This window comes from Phodopus roborovskii, unplaced genomic scaffold (assembly GCF_943737965.1).
Source record: "Phodopus roborovskii unplaced genomic scaffold, PHOROB, whole genome shotgun sequence".
Taxonomy (NCBI): Eukaryota; Metazoa; Chordata; class Mammalia; order Rodentia; family Cricetidae; genus Phodopus; species Phodopus roborovskii.
The window spans coordinates 1,919,611-1,939,044 of record NW_026126638.1 but is presented as its reverse complement, the minus strand read 5'-3'; the positions used below and the strand labels follow the sequence as shown (position 1 = coordinate 1,939,044).

The 19,434-nt window shown below is 46.5% G+C and overlaps 1 protein-coding gene across 1 annotated transcript in view; it reads right to left on the bottom strand.

Annotated features, from left to right (window-relative positions):
* The window catches only part of Ano2 (anoctamin 2), a gene marked incomplete at its 5' end in the record, with an annotated part of 300,185 nt that overhangs the window by 12,840 nt on the left and 267,911 nt on the right, over positions 1-19,434 (bottom strand). The window contains 3 exons of the mRNA XM_051173071.1: positions 699-880; positions 2,681-2,733; positions 3,077-3,229. Of these exons, the coding sequence (XP_051029028.1) occupies positions 699-880; positions 2,681-2,733; positions 3,077-3,229 (388 nt within the window). The remainder of the gene's footprint in view (positions 1-698; positions 881-2,680; positions 2,734-3,076; positions 3,230-19,434) is intronic.

Below are 19,434 nucleotides of genomic sequence, written 5' to 3'. Positions count from 1 at the left end.
CCAGCTGCCTCCCTGTGCTCTCTAAACCAGTCCACCTTCCTCTCTGAAACCGTATCAGTTAACTAAACACACAGGGTGTGTGTGATTCTCTAAAAGGCCGTGCCTTCCTATCATATACCGAAGATGAAGGAGGATTTCACAGCTTCTGGTGTGTTCTTCACACTGTCAGAATTTAGCATCTTGGCTTATATGATCCTGGAGTTCTGACACACCTCATATTGTTTTCCAGTACTTTCTTCTCAAATGCCTCCCTTAATTAAAACTCCACTGTTGGGCTCCATGCTGGAGCACGTTCTCTTTCTGACATTCAGCTCCTTGCAGCCCATCCAGCAATGAGCTGAATGTCTTTTCCAATCTAGACCCTTGTCATCTCCACGTCATCCTTTGAATACCCACTGTGCACATGGGCCTACATTCCTTACGATGACTGACTTTGTTTTTTCCTATCCTTGACAAGTTCAAACTTAGACAGCATATGATCTACTCTGTAGCATCTAGCAGAAGGCACTTGCTAATATTTACTGATTCAATTGAGTCAGTTCATAATGACTGGGATGAATAGGAGATGGAGAGAAAAAAGAAACGAGCCCTCCTTCCACCCTCCCAGGTCCTGTAAGTAACCCTTTGGACCCACCGTTCCTGCCCCCCCAACACACACACACACACACACACACACACACACACACACACTATTTTACCTGCAAAACTGAACCTCCTGGTCAAACTGAGAGTTTTCTGGCTGTGTTCCCTCCTTCAGCTGGCTGACGTTGAAGAAGGAGAGGGTGTGGTTCACAAAGCCGTGAAGAGTCCCATTGTGACTATAGGAATACTGGTACACAAGTCGAGGGATAAAGTCGGAGGTGACAGCGATGACAAAAGCCTAGGGGACAGAATCACAGACAGAATCACTGGTCTGCATGGGTGGTGTCTAGAAGGCACAGGGGCCACATGAATGAGGGACTGTCCACTCTGTGGTATACCATCAAGGGGAGCTACAAGGGTTGCCATGGAAACATAGATAGTGTGCTCAAGTGCCTGTCCCTAAGTTCATACAACTCACAGTTCTGGACAAAGGAAGTGAAGTTTCAATCTAGCTCTAAGGTACTTGGTCTGACACTGCTGTTGGCTGAGCCAAAACAGAGTTCAAGGTATTCTGAGAAACTCACTTGTAGTGTTGGAAGTGACACTAGTAGATTGGGCAAGAGAGTTGGAGGCTGTGTACTTCTGCCCGGAGGGCACCGAAGTACAAAGAACATAGTCTCACTGTTTCCTCAATCAGATCATCATCTCTGGACACTTTGCAGTGCCTCATGCAATAGAGGCTGTTCCTTTATTCATCTTATGAAAGTGGAGAGACAGAAGGGGAAAGGCTCGGGGCCTGCTAGATGGGCATTACACAGCCCACATGGCATATGGGATGTCTAAGTGCTCTACAAATGGCCAAGAGTAATCTGAATGCAGGTGAGTGATTGCATGTTTGGATTTGGAGTTACTTTCGGCAAAGAGAACCTTAAATCTTTCTGGCAGCTGTTTATACTATATTCTGCACCAACAATTAAAGCCCCTTAAAATCTGGTTTCAGTACTTTTTTTTTTCCTAAACGTGTATATGTAAGTGGGCCATGCCCATATTTGAAAATTAATAACACACTTGTAATTGTCATAACTGTGATTTACTGAGCACTTGTTTGTCCTTCCATTAACCCACTTCATTTCTAGAATGATAGATATGATTACTATGTCCTTTTGTTTTGATGAGTCAGCAAGACTTAAAGAGGCCAGGGAAGAAAAATGCGCTGTCACTCTGCAGCACAGACAGTAACCAAACCGAGGGCCCCTAGTAGACACGGCTCAAAGTAACAGCTGACCTGGTTTCTGATTGTGCATTATTTCTAAGCATGAAAATAGGTGTTTTCTACACTGAAATAAATATTCCACCTGCATCAAATTGATGCTGCCTCTCCCCACACCTCTTGCACCTCTTGATCATGTATGGGCAGGTGTCAAGGAATGAGGTGAGAGGCAAAATCCGTGTTCCCTTTTGAGGAAACATGGTCTACGGCTTTCTGGATGTACACCTAGCTGGCTAGCACCTTCTTACAGGAAAGAGCAAGAGGAACACCATGTCTGGCTCTGTCCATCCAGGTTCCAAATGCATAGGAATTCCTCTGCACGTACATGAGTCTGTCAAGGCAGCTAACAGAGTCACAACAGGTAGGATCCCTTTATTCCTTATCCTAGATTGACCTACAGGGTACCCAAGTCCACAAAAGTGATCAAGTCTTTTCACTGAGGGTATGAAGGAAGCATAACTAGGAATTGCAACCCAGGCAACATTCCAGGCTCTGTTTAACTAAAGGGTAGAAACAGAATGGGAAGAAAAGGCAGATAGGTCCATTTCTTCTCCATTATTTTTGGCTCCAAGGAAAAATCTGCTTTTGACTCGTAAGGCCAAGACATACAGTCAGATGGATAATTGCCATTCTCTTAATGAAATGAAAAGTGAAATCATACTGCAACATGAGCTACAATGCCTGGGTGTGCCAGGAAGCAGGAGGCTGTCTGAAACAAAGCTCCAGACAGAAAAGGTTGGGAGGTAACAGGATTGGCTCCTGCTTTGAAGGCCGGGCTCTCTAGAAGCACCACCACACAGCTAAGGCATTCCAAATGCAAGCACTTACATTGATGATGACAGAGAACTTGCCGATTCCAGAGAGAATGTCAAACCAAATTCCTGTAAGACAGAAGTGCGGCCATCTCTGGTTAGTCCCACCCTGGACTCAGAGAGAGCAGGGCATTCTGTAGGCAGGGTACCTGGGGAGGCTCTCTGCCCTCCTCACAGACTGGGCTTGCACAGAAAAGTTTAGGGCGCCCCTGTCTGGAAGTTTAGGGAACAACTGGGGGCACTTAATATGGCTTCCACAGGCCTCCCCACATCCAAGGATGGGAACAGGAGAAACTCCAAGGGGTGAAGAAAGGAGGGCTGTGCCAGTCTCCTGAGTCCTTAGGTGCAGGTGGTGGGAGGAGCCACACAGGGTTGGGATGGAAGCATGCCAGGCCTCTAAGGGGCCACATACCAATGTCTTTGGTCCTCACAGCATCTGGACGTCTCAACTCTGTAACGAACTTTTTTGCATCCAGCCGCACTTCGATGACATTGTTGAGGAGGGCAAACACTGGTGCCAGTGGAAAGGAGGCCACGAAGAGGGTGACAAAACCAAACTGGATGACTAGGAGAGAGCACGGAGGAAAGGCATCAGCAGGGAGCTGGGGGTGTGGGGGCCATGTCTGCTCTGTGGTCCCTAGTCCTCCCTATCAGGCTCCCCTGCCTGCCTGCCTGCCTGCCTGCCTGCCTGCCTGCCTGCCTGCCTGCCTGCCTGCATGCATGCATGCCTGCCTGCATGCCTAGGCTTCCTTCTCAACTTCTGCAGCCAGGGCCAGAGCTGCCGCTCTGAGTCAAAGCTCTACATTAGACCCAGAAGGCAGAAGAGAGAGAGAGATAAGTGACAGGGACACCTTCTTTCTACAACCCTTCACCACTGCAAACTGATCGTATGTGGCTCACTTAGAGGCTGGTAAACATAAATGGCTAAAGACAAATACATCGGGATCTGTGCTCTGTCTTGTCTTGTCACAGCAACTCGCTTCTGCTATTGCTCCCAGGCATGCCAATAAAGCTTTATGAACAAAAGCAGTCTACAGAGTAGGTTGATATTGGCTCTTGAGCCACAGGTTGTCAGCTTCAAAATCTACCCCCCCAAAAAAAGAGACACCTCCCCTCTTTTTTGAGTCAAGAGTCTTGCTATGTAGACCAGGCTGACCTTGAACTCTTGAATCTCCTGCCTCAGCATACCTACCCTATGCCAAATACTGGGATTATTGATGTTCAGCAGGCACAGCTCTAGGCTCTCCTTTTCCATAGATAGAACCGTTGCTTTGATTTGGAAAGAATTCATTCATCACACATTTATTGAGAGTTGGAAAAATGTCGGGCATTGTGCCAAGTGTTTTATGGAGGCAAAGGCCTGGTCCTGTTGTGGAGGAGCCAGATTTAGAGGGGAGACAAGTTTATGTAAAGATGCTCAACAGGGTTTTTGCAAATGTGTTACAAGAGAGCAATGTGCTAGAGTTAGGGAACCGAAGGAGACAAGAGCTAAAGTCCATCCCTCAGGGTGGGGACTAAACAGTCTCCATGTGGATGACCTTAGCACCATCTAGGAAAAGGCTATGTGGCAACTAAGAACCAGACAGCGTTCTAAGCTGTCGGAACAGTGAGCAAGGGCACTAGGCACCCATCCTGCAGCCACACCCTTGCCACAATCTTCCAACCATCTTCTTTGTCACTAGTTTTCACAGGCTTGCAGCACACAGACCCTGTCACCTTCCTAGTCATAAGACTTCCATGTAACCCTCTTTATTTACTGATCAGAATCCAGGTTCCTTATTTGGCACATGGGTGATTCAGTTTACACTAATCCACCTCTTTAACCTCAGCTCCCAAATTCCCCCATGCAACAACCCTGCTCCCGCCTCCAGGACAAACTTGTCAGTCTCAAACTGTTCACATAACATACCCACTTCCCTTTTCCTGTGCACAGTAACCAATCTCCACCTGGTGAATTTATTTATTTTTCTTGGTTTTTCAAGTCAGGGTTTCTCGGTAGCTTTTGGAGCCTGTCCTGGAACTCACTCTGTAGACCAGGCTGGCCTTGAACTTACAGATATCCACCTGCCTCTGCCTCCCAAGTGCTGGGATTAAAGGCATGTGCCACCACCACCATGAATTTCTGTGGGTCCCCAAGAAGAGACCACTCTAGTGCCTCCTGCCCTGAGCACTTCTTCCTGTGCTTGGACCTCTGTAGCAGCCAGTGCTGGGTAGTGCTAGGACTACCTACTTAAAGCAAAGGCTCCTTGCAAATCTGTTTATAGAAGCAGCCTGACTGGAATTCCCCACAGGCTAACAGCAGCAGATACCAACTGTTTGGTCCCTCGGTTACAAGTGAAATTAAGGATTAGAAAACAATGCTCACCTGCTCTGCTTGGCATCTCAGAAGGCACATGAAATTCTTAGAACACATATAATGTCCAATTCCTAATAATTACTCAATAAATGTTACCAGTGGGAGCTAGGGAGATGGCTTCCCCAGGTCTCCTACTCAGTGCCTACATGAAATTCAGGTATAGTAGCGCATGTCTATAATCCCATTGCTGGTCAAGGGAGACAGGTGGTCCCTTGGGATTCGCTGACTACCCTGTCTAGCCTAAATGACAAGCTCTGGGTTCAAGGAAAGACCTTATCTCAATTAACAATCAATAAAAAGGTGGAGAGCAATAAAGGGAGATGCCTAAAGCAAGCTCTGCCTTTGCTACACATACTTATGCATGTAGCAAGACAAGAATAGTAAGTTATTTATGTAAGTAATAAGTTAGTTATGTATTGTATATACTGTTATTCTTAGTAAAAGACATATCAGCATACAGAAATGATTGCAATGTATACTATATAGCTACATGCTAAACAGACATGAATGCACAGTTTAGAGACTGCATGAGTCTGAGCAGATCCAGATCTGATGTTCAGATGTGTTCCTAACCTGACTCAGTCCTTTGTCTACACTTGTATTTACATGGACTGCTCAAGGGAGCAGCTTTAAATTCCCTAGGGGGAGATGCTGTAAACGCTGTGGTCATGGTACCCTCAGAGAAGCTTCACCATTCCAGGATAGTCGTACAAAGAATGATAAGACAGTACCTAAACTTGGGAATTTTTTCTGTCCATGCACAAAGAACGTAAGCCAATTTCCGGCAAAGTTTCCAGAAAATACACACGGAATTCTTCCCAGCCAAAATGCTTCTGATTTGGCAACTTTGTAGGCTCACAGGTGTGGTCCCTGCTCTTGCTCCTACAACTCTGACATATGCCTTATCCTAGATGTCCAGTGGGTTCTAGGAGACCAGCAGATGTCATTAATAGCAAGATATCTCAGATGCATGAAGGTTGGACTCCTGGAAAGGTTAGTTGGCAATGGAGTTGGGAGGGATATACAAGTCTTCAGAAACTCACTCAGATAGTCAATTATAAACGCAGCACCTTGGGGCTTCAAAGATGGCTCTGATGGTAATAATAGCACTTGCCACACAAGCCTGATGGCCCAAGCTGGACCTTCAAAACCCACAATTTTAAAAAATGGATGCAGAGGAATACATTGGTCATCTCAGCATTGCAATAGCAAATTGGGAAGCTGAGTCAAAAGAACTGCAAAGAAGTTCATGGACCAGGTGCTCAGTGCAGAAACAAGAGGAACTCTGTCTGGGAAACAAGATGGAAGGAGAGAGTTGACATCCCAAATCTGCTTTCTGATCCCCACAAGCTTGCGCTCCAGCATCCTTGAAAGCTTATGAAGGAAGCAGTACATTTCACTTCTCGTGCGTATCTCTTTCTTATGAGCATCAGTAGAGAACTGATATCTCCAAGGGCAGTCCAGAGTGCTTACTTTCTCACCTTCACCGACTGACCAAACACACACTCTCTTCTTAACACCACTGTTTTCTAGTGCCAGTGTGCTAAGTCCAGTAGTTGTCATTATTCCAGTTTCATAATAAAAGCCCAGGTCCCCCACCCCAACGTGTAAATCAGTGTGCTCAGCATGGGGCAACCTCAGAAGAGAGGCACAGGGTACCTTTGCCCCTTCCCTGCAGATACCCTCCAGGGTATCCAGAGCCACAAAAAAAAAAAAAACAAAAACAAAAACCTTTTCTACACATGTCCTGATGCCACAGGTGTTTCCAGCTTGGACTGGGTACCCTTGAGCATTTCCAAGAGGCAAACCAAAGAAGTGGAAATAAACAGCAAGTCTTTATTTAATCCTGGGGAGAAAAAAATATAAAACCATAACCCTCTAATGTGCAGATGCCAAATCCAAGACTTGCTCTTTTCAAGGGAAAATCTGCAGGGCTGAGTCAGATGGGAGCCCTGCTGGGTTCAGTTCAGAGGATGCAAGGATGCTGGCCTTCACCAACACTGAGATTTGTTTCTAAAAACAGCCAGCCTCCCTTAGGACAAGAGCAACACAGGAAATCCTCAGTGTGGCTGCATAATAGAAGCCAGCTTGGCCAGGCCAGTGACAGATTAACCCTGGCCAAGCCAATTAGGGAAGAATCCATAAGTTGATTTTCAACTAAATCTTTCCAAAGCCCACCGTAAAGGATTCCAGAGATGCTGGTTGGAAGTATGAAGCCTGGATACACGTCTAGGCACCAACTCCACAGGTTTCCTCTGCTTGCACTCCAGCAGCCAAGAACCTTCCTAAACCATGAGTGATTACCTGGGCACGAGGAGGAGTGGAAGGTGCTAAATGAGACAGCAGCCAGCAAGGACATTTCGGGACAATCTACTTAGAGAAAAATAAACGGCGTAGTAGAGAAAATAGAGCACACTGGCAAGGGTGGATGGAAAGACAACAATGGAACACAGCTCTGATTTTCACTCATTTATTTAAGAGTCATCAATGGGAATATCCACCCTTCCTTCCATTGTGTGTGCACAGACACAAGCATATGCAGAAAGTCCAGACCTTAGGCCTAGCATTCTAAGCCCATTTTGATCTGACCCAGATCTACTCATTTTTTTCCTGTCTAGCCCATACTTTGTCCTTAGGGCTAGTTTTAGTTGGAATGCTTGAGGTCAGTTCTACCTGCTTTCCAACCATTTCAAACCATCAGTGCACTTCGGAGCCTCTCTGCACACCACAGACCACCAGTCTCTCTGCACACCACTACTCTAATTCCTCTAGTTCTGCTGCATGAATTGTTATTCATTGTTCAGACTCAACTCCATCCCACCCCATGACTCTTTCCTTCCCCACTCCCCAACTTCCCCACCTGGACTGAAGTGCAACAGGCCTCCCTCATCCCTCTCACTAAGTCTTGTACACACTACTCCATTTATTTGACCTACTCCCTGACAGAGGGCAAGTCCTGAGAACAGGAGCTATATTTCCATATGTGACCCTTTACTGTGTCTGTAGTGCCTTCTGTGGAAATCATTGTCCTGCATCAAAGTGAGGTGAAAAGTCTGGACTGCCACACAGCAGTTCTCATTGCTTCTGTGACAGGCACAGGACACTTTGGGCAAGGTCAGAAGAATGTCCCAATTCTAGTATCCCTCCCCTCTGCAGTTTAGTAAAAGCAGAGCCTCCCATTTAGGAAGACTGAGAACTAGAGCCTTCATCAGAGCCTATCTATCGCTAAAGACACCACAGGACTGGTTGCCCGAGATAAGAATCAAGCCAGAACAGAGCTGGGAACCTCCCTGCTGGAAGCTTTTAGCCTGTCAGAAGATGCTTTGAGCTGATAAAAGGCATCAGTAATGGGACCCAGCTCTGAACCTTACAAACTAAGACACCAACCTGCCAGGCATGACAAGCCCACCTGAATAACAAGGACCAAAGCCTCTGGCTGTATTTGAGCTTGCCTCAACAAGCAGGAACCTGTGTCTTGTACTGTAAACCCCAATGTGTATGCCTGGGGAAGTTGTGGGCCCCAGTGGATAACTTCCTCCTGGAGCTTTGCTAAATGATGGTAAACTGCCTTCTAAATGTCGGCGCTTGTGCCCACAAACAAATGCCGCTCAAGGTCCCAGTCAACGAAGCCTCTCTGCGTAGTTAACAGTGGTGAATACAGAGACTCATAGCTGTCCAAGATTCTGAGAATGAGTGATATATGATGCTTCAGTCCTAGACAAGATGCTTATGCCACCCCTTTATGGCTCAGGGAACATAGCAGGAGATGCCATTAAAGGAGTAAGAGCCAGAAGATAGGGAGAAAGTCATGACGTCATAGCAGCTATGGGCACTGGGCTTGAACAGAACTACCCTGCCAACAGTCAGTCAGTCAGTCAGTCTGTCAGTCAGTCAGTCAGTCATATACGGGTCTTGTTGGAAGTGAGTCACTGTGGAGGTGGGCTTTGAGGGCTGATATATGCTCAAGTCATGCCCAGTGTCGCCTATAAGATGTAGAACTCTCAGCTCCTTCTCCAGCACAACATCTGCCTGCACATCACCATGTCCCACCTTGACAACCTCTGAAACTGTAAACCACCCCAGTTAAGTGTTTCTCTTTTAGAAGAGTTGTCATGGTCACAGTGTCTCTTCACACCCTAACTAAAACATCGCCCCCTCCCAAGAGTGTCTGATGACAAACAAAAAAGAATTGGGAGTGTTGTTGGACAAGAAGGGCAGTGGGAAGAAGAGGGTGCATGCTACATCCTCAGAGTAGGCCTCTGATGCTGGGAAAAAACAGTAGCATGTGTGACAAAAGTATGACCTCTCAGTATCTACCCTCGCCATTCCCTCCCTCCCTTGATCTGTCATTCGCTCGACAAGCATTTATTGAGCAGCCCACCTAGTGAACTTCATTCTCATGGCTAGAAAGGGAAGATTCGCTGTTCTATGATTTGAATACGCTCCCTTCCCTGCTCAGTTCATGTGTTAGAATAGGATCTTTGAGAGGCGATCTCTGCCATTTTGGATGTGTTGATGTCATTATAGGATGAAGCTCTTTGTTAGGAAGGTGATTCCATTCTAAAAGTAAGTTTGTCCCCTTTTGCTCTGTAGGCTCCTGTGCTTTCCTGACTTCTGTCTTCCACAGTGGGGTGACACAGCAAGGAGCATCTCACGAGTTGCTTAGACCTCTGAGACCCCTGAACCACGAGCCAAATAGATTTTTGTTGCTAAGGATCCCAGCCTGTGGCATTCTGTTATAACCACACAAAGCAGACTAAGATAAGCAGATAGCTATTCTTCTTTTAAGAGCTCAGAGAAAGCATTGAGGAAGAGGGACACATAGCCATCCTAGACTGTATCACAGAGTTCTGACCCTGCTACCTTCATTCACACTCTGCTGTGGAGCATTAGGCAATGCCTCAGTTAGGGCTTCTGTTGCTGAGATAAAACACCACCGTGACCAAACACCAAGTTAGGGAGGGATTACACTTCCAGATCATAGTTCATCATTGGAGGAAGTCAGACCAGGAATTAAGCCACTGGAACCTGGAGACAGGAGCTGATACAGAGGACATGGAGGGAAGCTGCTTACTGGCTTGCTCCCCCTGGCTTGCTCAGCCTGCTTTTTATAAAACCCAGGACCAGCAGCCCAGGGAAGGCACCACCCACAATGAACTAGGCCCTCCTCCATTGATCTCTAATTGAGAAAATGCCTTCCAGCTGGGTCTCATAGAGGGAGGCATTTCCCCAACTGAGGTTCCTTCCTCTCTGATGACACTAGCTTGTGTCAAGCTGACACACAAAACCAATATAGGCAGGAATAACTTGCTCCCCCAGTAGGTCCCCCAAAAGTGTCACACAATTAGTAATTACTGTGTTTGACTTGAAGACTAAGTAGACGGTCTGCCTGAAGCTGAGTGTTAAGCTTTATCCTGCCTGTATGATGGAAATTCACAAGCTACCTCAAAAATAAAAGCAGCAAATAAAACTCAACTCCATTCTGTATAGGGTTTACACGATGGACCAGGTTCCAGTCAGAAACATCAGGAAGCTAAGACCAGAAGGGACAGGCATGTAGTGTCAATTTAAGCATTAAGAGCTTGCCACATGAAAAATCAGTGCAACTCCCGGACAAACCTCTAAGGTATATTTGGCTCTGAATGTCTTCATTTCTTTGTCCCTAAGGGAGACTCAGTTACCACTCCCCTCCCGACTCCCCAGCACCGCAAAAAAACTAGAGAGAAAGCTGCTAAGATCTACTGATTCACTTCTGAAAGCCATCTGGTGACTTCCAGCTGCTTTTGGTGAACTCACAGGGAGGGACATGCTCACTCTTGTTTACACACACACACACACACACACACACACACACACACACCACACCACACCATCAGGGAGTATGGCGGGCAGCCTTGAGCTCACCCTCCCTTCCATCTACCCACATCAGTTCTCTATAAGCAAAGCAACTGAGAACCAAAGGCCAGGGAGCCAGTGAGACCTGAATGATGCTTCCAAGAGGCATTAATGCTAAGGACCCTTGTGTGCTTTATTCCTTTTTCTATTGGAGGCTGCAGAAAAGTCAAGAAAATGAAAATAAAATTAGATTTGAAAATACAATAAAACCTATGGAAAAATTTATTGAAAAGGAAATAAGAACTCAGAAAACAGGGAAAAACAAATAGGCCCACTCTGGCTATGACAGGGTGACAAAGTTTCCTTCTGAGTTCCCTGGTTGTATGAAGAGAAATGGAAAGGCAGAATAGTTCCCAATATGTTTTAAACTAAGAGTATTTTCCACCTGCTCATTCCCTCATCATCCGTTCCTCAATTTCCTCACTCATCCCTTTCCCCAGCACTGGCCAGGCACCTTCTGCATGGCAGGGACTGTAAAAGAGGTGGTATAGGAATATGGCATCCAGGTATGGTGCCGCTGTTTCTACGGATGCATGGGAGGAAGGAGACAGTGCAGACAGTGTCAAGCAATTTCTGGAAGTAAGAGCAGAAAAATGGCCTTGGGTTCACCCTGTTTCCCAGAACCCCTGGAACAGGGCCCTCTGTGCTGCCTGTACTGTGGTTTAATGTCATTTAGAGAAGGCGGCAGGTACCCAGTTATCCAGTGGGATGACTCAGTTCCTATAAACAGGCTGGCCCAAGGATAGAAATTTCCTAGTGCTTTCAGCCACTGGCTTTTGTGCTTTGCTTGGGGGGTAGGAACTGAGGTAAGTGGGGAAGACCCGTGAATGGGGTTGCACCTTCCAACAAATGAAAGTCTCTGTGGCTTTGTTCCCACTCCCAGCGTCATTGTTCTGCATTTGTTGCATTTACATTACTCACGGAGTCAGGAGCATATGGCAGAGGTTACCAGGTCACATCACTGTGGACCCAGAAGCAGAGAGTGAGGTTGGAACCAGAGGCCAGGATCTAATAAATAACCTTCAACAATACCCTCTGGTGCCTTACTTCTAAGAGGTAAGCCATTGCTCCAAAACATAGCACAGCCTCCCCAAATAGCACCACTAGATAGGGGCTTGACGTTCAAAACATGAAGGTGTGTGGGTATGTTCCAGATTAAAGCCACAACTCCCAGGGCATCTGCCCTTAGGAAGACAGCACCCAAATCAGAGAACATCATTGGATAAGGAGAATGCACCTCTGGGTGGGACGGGGCACCCCAACTCAGTGCACAGCAAGGGGACTCCAGAGCCTCAATGGAAGATGATGTCTCGGGGTCTGAATACCACACAGCTTCCGTTCATTATATTTTCCCTGCAGGAGCAAACACTCATGGAATGTCTACTATGTCTATTCCATCCCCCAAAACCTCCCCATAGATGAGTGAATGCTACAAATATAGGCCTTGCCTCTGGGAGGGCAAAACAGTGCTATCACTTATTTATCGAGATAAAATGACAACAAAATTTTATCAAGGATTTCACCTGGACCTTGTCACTAAACATCATTTATAGGACTACATTTGGGGCTACATTTTTCTTTCCCCTGCCAAGTTCTGCTCTCTAGGATAAGTCTAATAACAACAAGTGTTTGGAGAACTTCTCTTGCAGCTCTGAGAGCAGGGAGGAATTTCTCCCCCTTGAGTCCTTAGGGAAAGTCGAGGCCTGTGGCAAAAGAGTTTTGAAGCCTCCTTCTGGGGTTGGGGACAGTGATGATTAATGCTGTGGCCTGCTCCTGGGTCAGCTTTCTCCCCCCCCCCACTCCACCCCGCCCCGAGATGGGGGCGGGGCAGCTACCCTTGAAGTCTTTCTTAGTAAGCTCTTCAGGAAGAGGGTTTGATATTGGAGATTCCCTTGAAAGCATGCTGCTTCCCTCACGGGTTTTCCAGTAATCCCTCACTCTCAGGTTTCCCTTTGTCTGGAGCCAGCCCATCCCCACATCCACCATTGCCCAAAGGAAGCTCCCTCCTCCTCAGAAGGACTTCCAGCCTTCCCACTCCAGCTTCCCCTTCACCTCAGGCCCCTCCCCGAAATCTGCTGCCCCCCCCCAGGCTTCCAGCTCAATTTAGAAAGATGTAAATATAATACATCTCTCCTGCTGCCACCCCCCACTGATGACCTGCCCTGCCATTACAACCGACGGGCTCAGCACACTTCCTGTCTGCATGGGTGGTCCTGGGGAGCTTGGGAAGGAGGCTGACAGCTGAGAGCAAGGCCCAGGATCACCATGTCAGGCACACCAGTGGGAGTGGGCAGGTCTGGTTTCATTGCTCTCATTTTTGTTCAAAGTCCAAGACAAGTGGCCTTCTGGAATTGGGGAGGTCTAGCCAGTTTGGAAGGAAGGAAGAAAGATCACGCCCCTCTGTCCCTCCACTTCTTTACCAGGCCTTGGTCAAAACCTGTTGTAGAATGGTCAGGAGAGAGGCATCTAGGCTCAGTTCCACCAGGGAGCCATTGGGGTGACCTTAAGCAATTGACATGGCCTTCAGCTTCTTGGGTTTGAGGTGCACTATTTAGCAGTTATATGTAAAGAAAGACACCAGAATCAGAAAGGAACCTGGAGTTCCAGCCCTGTTGTTTGAAGCTCCTTATGGTACTTAGGATGTTCCTTCACACAATGAGAAGCAGCATTCGCTTCCATGGAGGAATCCAGAAACTTCTCTTGTCACTCGGCGTCACATGGCAATCTTAGCAAAAGCACACTGACTCTGAAAATGTTAGATATGTGACAGCCTCTTCTGACACTGCACATCAGCTTTGACCACAGATGACAGGTGGGTTGGGTCACATCCGGGGAATGCATCCTCTGGTTTAACTCCCCTGATTATAGAGGAAGAAAGGCCCAGAGAGATGGCAGACCCAAAACTAAACTCCCTGCTGGAGGCAGAGCTAGACCCTCACCCAAACCACATACAGCACTCTGGGAATGCACAAAGGAGGAAGGTTGCCTTAGGTTGATCAGAGAAAGATGCAAGAGATGACAGTCTTTGCTTCAAGGACAAGGGTGAGGAGAAATTAGAGGGAGAAGAATGGTGACCCTGTCGGGTTTATTAGGCATCCCGAGGAATGGCATTATTCCCTAGGAAGTGGAGATGTTGCTCACTTTAGCCTTCTAGTTGTTTCCCAGAGCTGCCATGTAGGAGCACATGGATGGGCTCATGTTACGCCTTCTCTTATTTCCCTGGCCTACCCCGGGAAGGAGGGAATAATAGCCTAAAGTGGGGGAGGGGAGCAGGCAGAAGTGAAGGGGAGGGAGACATGAAAGGAGAAGGGGGCAGAAAAGGAGAAACAAGGATAAAAATTCTTGATAATCCACCCATTGGATTATCAGCTCATAAATACTTGAGGATTGAGCACAGTGAGGTGCCTGCAGCCTAGAGGAGGAGACAAAGACATAAATGGATACCCTCATTTATGCAGAGATTCATTTATGGGATTGTCTAGAATGTTCTCAGTACTCACTCTGGGGAGCCTCTGGGCAACACTCTGTAAATATGTAAATCGGGGAAGCCTTGTTCTTGTGAAGTCTTATGAGTGTCTCACCACTGGGAACCTCTACTTTAGGAAGCAGTAGTTCTGAAATCCTGTAAGGTTAGGGCCCAAAATATGAAAGCAAGGAACACCTCATGGATCCAGAAACATAAAACTGGCTTTGCATGTATGACTGAAAAGACTTGGAGAATTCCAAAGCAAAAGAAATGTGCAAAGTTGCCAAGACAAGGAGTGAGAGGTTAGATGTGCCCTTGAACAACAGAATGACAGGATCAAAGAGCAAAAACACAACCAGCAATAGCAAAGCAAGCCAGTGTAGGAGGCCAAGACATAGGAGACCAAGAAGATGCACAGTAGTAATGGCTTCCAAACACACTCCAGAGGGAAGGATAATGTACTGCTATAAACATACCAGGTCAGAGAAAGCAGGTACGAATAAAAAGTAAGCTTTCTCAGCTAGGGACCTGAAAGTTAAAGATGCTACATGAAGTGAGGTAGAGGACTCAAGAGCTCAAGGGAACTGGCTTAAAGATGCTTCTTCTGGCATTCCTTTGGGATTCTTCCCTGCTTCATTGGAAGTCTCAAAACACATGGGGTGGTAACGGGAGATGAGCCACCTGAGTTGAGTCAAGTAGGTGGTTCCTATTACCCAAGGATGGTTGATAACTGAGCAGTGGATTATAACGGGAAGGTGAGAGGAGAGAGTACAATCAACCTGGAAAGGGAGGAGGTTCTAAGGGAGGCACTTGGGGTCCCTCCCTTTGGCTACCAGACTATTGAGACAATAGACTGCAAAGAAATACAATTTCCCCAGGAATCACGTTCTGAATATGTCCATGTGAGTCCATTTAGGAAGATTGACTTGAGGTTTAGGTTTAAATAGAAGGCAAAGAGGCGTGCATGATCAAGTGATCATGGTCAAGGCGTGCTCTTGCATGCTACACTAGGGGAGGTCAGCAGCACTGATGGAACCCAAGAAGAGCATGTGCTGCTGCCATGTTAGAGATGTTCTAAAGTGAGGAAGAAACTGGGAGAAAGTGGGAAAGGAAACAGACAGACAAGGTAGGCTCTGTGTGTGTGTGTGTGTGTGTGTGTGTGTGTGTGTGTGTGTGTGTGTGTGTGATCACAAAAGAGAAAGGACAAAGGCGTAAGGCTTCATCTGGGATTCAAAATTCCTAGAAAAGGCAAAACCTTTTCTTACAATCTGTAAGAGACAGATATCCTAATAAGAAAGGTGCCAGGAAAGTGTTGAGTCACCCCTCTCTCTTGATAATACTGGTGAAAAAAAAAATTGGGGGCGGGGAGGGCGATGGTCGGAAGTCTGAGAAGCAGACATGGAACTGCTTTTGCTAAAAAGCATTGACTCCTCACTTGGGACAGGAGGGAACTAAGAGCAGGCCCAAAGGCTTTCATTTCCACCTTCATTTTGAGTCTGTCCTTTGGCTGAAGTTACAGAGTTGAGGTATTGTCCTTGAGCTTTCTTCTTGAGTCACTCTGAACCCTAGGAAGAGCAAAGTTTGGTAGGACAGACCTTCCTTCTAGGTGAGACAATTATCCATGAGGACAAGGCTGTACCTTCAGGTAGTAACATATTAACAATTAAACAATTTATCCCACCATTTGAAGGACAGGAGCCGAGGACAATGACAGGCCAAGCCTTGACCATGATCACTTGATCATGCATGCCTCTTTGCCTTCTATTTAAACCTAAACCTCAAGCCAATCTTCCTAAAGGTGGACGTGGGGTCACTGTGCAACCTTCCAGATAAGAAATAAGATATTAAAAAGAGACACTAGTAATCCTCCTTTTGGTTATAAGATTATAGAGAAATATGGGCAGGCATGCACGCGCGCACACACACACACACACACACACACACACACACACACATGACACAAGTCTTATGCTAGGGGAAGCAAAAAACTTGGAGCCTGGTACCATACAGATGGAGAGCATGTCTCCTGGAAAGAAATTCTACACAGTTCTGATGGTTTGTTAGCTCACTTGATGGGAGAAACTAAAGCCAGACAAGGATGATGGGTATGTGGGACCATATCTTGACCAGGACTGCTTATCTATGTAGTCTTGCTCTCTATTAAAAACTAAGATTTGTACCAGGATCTCAGAGATGGGCTAGAGATGGTCATGTGTCCTTGGAGAGATGGGCTAGGAATGGGCATGTGTCCTTGGGAGAGATGGGCATGTGTCATTGGGAGAAATGGACATGTGTCATTGGAGAGATGGGCTGGGGATGGACATGTGTCATTGGAGAGATCATCTAGGGATGGTTATGTGTCCTTGGATCTTTTTGTTGGTTTCTCAGTGTGATCACTTCGAATAAATCTCTGCTTCTCACTGTCACTGTGCATTTGACTAGATAAGTAGTTAAGTCTAGTTTGTTAAGTGTTGGGAGCAGACTGTTCCCTGCTCTAACTCACCAATATCATGTAAAAGTGGTTTTCCAAACTGTGCCCTGCACCAAGACTCTTTTTACAAACAACTTTTGATCCAGTTTGAGGATGATGCTGCACTCAAGTGGACACATGGATGGTACCATCTGTGCAGTATCATCCATGAAGTATAGACTGATGAAGACTTATCTGGGAGCAGAAACAGTGTCACACTATACATGTATCACTGTGTGCTCAGACTGTGAGTGAACATGGGTATTTTAAGTCATGTCTGGAAAAAACCTATTGGACACAACAGACCATAATTAATTCTCTTGCCTGGACCCCAGTAAAAGGTGGACACCTAGCATTGTGAGGTCAACCCCCAATGATCTATTACCTTATCACCAATATATGTAGACAGAGAACTCATACCTCTCCCAGGAGCCCTAGCTGGGCTAGGCCACTGATGTTGAGGTGGCCCACTGAACTGCCACCTGCCATTATCACATTCCTCCATCTGAACTTGGCCCTGCCTCTGCAACTGGATTCCACTCCATAGCTTTGCTCCCAGCCCTGTGACCCATAATTGCCTGACTCACAGCCACTGAGACTACTCCAGCTTCTTCCCTGTAGCTGGGGCTGGTTTATTATCTTATAAATACAGACTTGGCTTAATTTCTGTCAACTACCTTACCTCATGGAGCTTCTGAAACCTCCTGAGCTCTGTTGTGGCCTCTTAGCCTTTTATAGCCATTCTGCAACACACACACACACACACACACACACACACACACACCACATTCATAAATATTTTAACTGTACTATGTGCAATATGTGTTAACATTCGCAATTAAGATTAGATTAAGGGATAGGGAGATGACTCTGCGGGTAAGAGTGGTTGCTGAGCAAGCTTGTCCATCTGAGTTTAGATCCCTAGAACTCATGTCAAGCCAGTCTTGGTGACACATGTCTGTAATCTAAGCACTCTTATGACAGTGAGATGAGAGGTGGAGACAGGAGAACCTCCTAAAGCTCATGGACAAGTAACACTGAAATATTTGGCACAGCAAACAGTAAGAGAGCCTTTGCCTCATAAAAGCAAGGAGGAAGAAGAGGACCCACAAGTGAGGTTGCCCATTGATCCCACATGCATGCCACGACACATGTACACACATACACTAAAATAAACACTTTGTAAAATGTTGGAATAAAAGAACCTATGTTTCCCCTGACCAGGGGACAATCGGCAAGTTGCTGCTGTGGAAACCTCTGTACATTGTGAATTTACTGTTATTCAGCAAAATCAAATCTGACATTATGGAAAGACACAAATGTGTTTGTCTATGTTTCTGTTACAGTGTACTTCCAACAGGGCTGCCAAGGTCTAGACTCTGACCCCAGTAACTCAGCCAACAACTGGAACTTTTCTGTTTCTCTTCTTAGTGTGGCCACACTGAGTAAGCCTTCTGATACTGTGTTTTTAATTGTCATTTAGGGATGGGAAATGAAGCCTAGCCTTATGGGACATTTTGAGCTTTGCCTTTGAATGCCACTAATCGGTATGGAGTAAGGTGCCCTACCAGTTCATGACCACTCCCCCTAAACCCAGGAATCCAAACTTAGCATTGTTATGAGACAACTCAGATGTGGCTGCAGGGCTCTGAAGCCTGGTGTGTGAGGTCAGAGAACCCTGCATTTCCCCTAAGCTGAATGACTACTGCATGTTTTGGTGGGCATTTCCAGAGGGCAGGTGGCTGGTGGCCCCTCGAGATACCTTCTGAATTCCACTCCAAGTAAGCATTTAAGTAACCTTACAACTCCCAATGCCTCTGTCTTTTTTAGAGTTTAACAAGATTTTAAGCTTGGGACGAAGAAAAGTGAGATTTCCTCTAATGGCCCTGTGAATGATGAAGGAATTCATCTTGGCAGTCACAGTGATGGCCTCAGGGCTTCAACATTTGAATTGCAGTTGGAGAACATGGGGTGAAGTCAGGAGACAGGTAATTGAGTCCCTTATTACAGGGGAATAGTGATCATGTGGCTGGAGGAACAAGGACTGTGGTATGGGGTTTAGAGAAACACAAGAAGATGCATGGGAGATTCCAGACTTATCAAGCAGAGGCCTGGCCAGGAAACAGCATCTAGAGTGCTGAGTGAGGCTTCTGAATGAAATTCTCAGATGCATCTCACACTTGGGTGCGTCATTCTTTAAGTTTTTCAGCCAATCCATGTCTCCCATAACCTTCGGTAGAAACCCTTCTCCACTAGCGAGAAACTGGACTCTTGACATTAACAACCATGGAGAATGTTGAGGGACTACATTACTAATCATTGCGGGGTCAAGTATTCGGTATGCCTCACCCAGTTCTTAGCACAATCCCAGTGAGGCAGGAGAGCAAGGTGAGTGTGTGGCAGGGGTGGAGAGGGGCTGGGAGGGGGTGGAGGTTACTGCAAATATGAGGCTGCAAAATTAGCATTCAAGGAAAACCTGCAGGCAAAGAGGACAGTTGGGACACTCCCCCAGCTGAGACCTGCTAGAATTGTCAGTCACTGGCTTAGAGGCAAAGGCACTCCAGAGCACCTGAAAGTGACCTG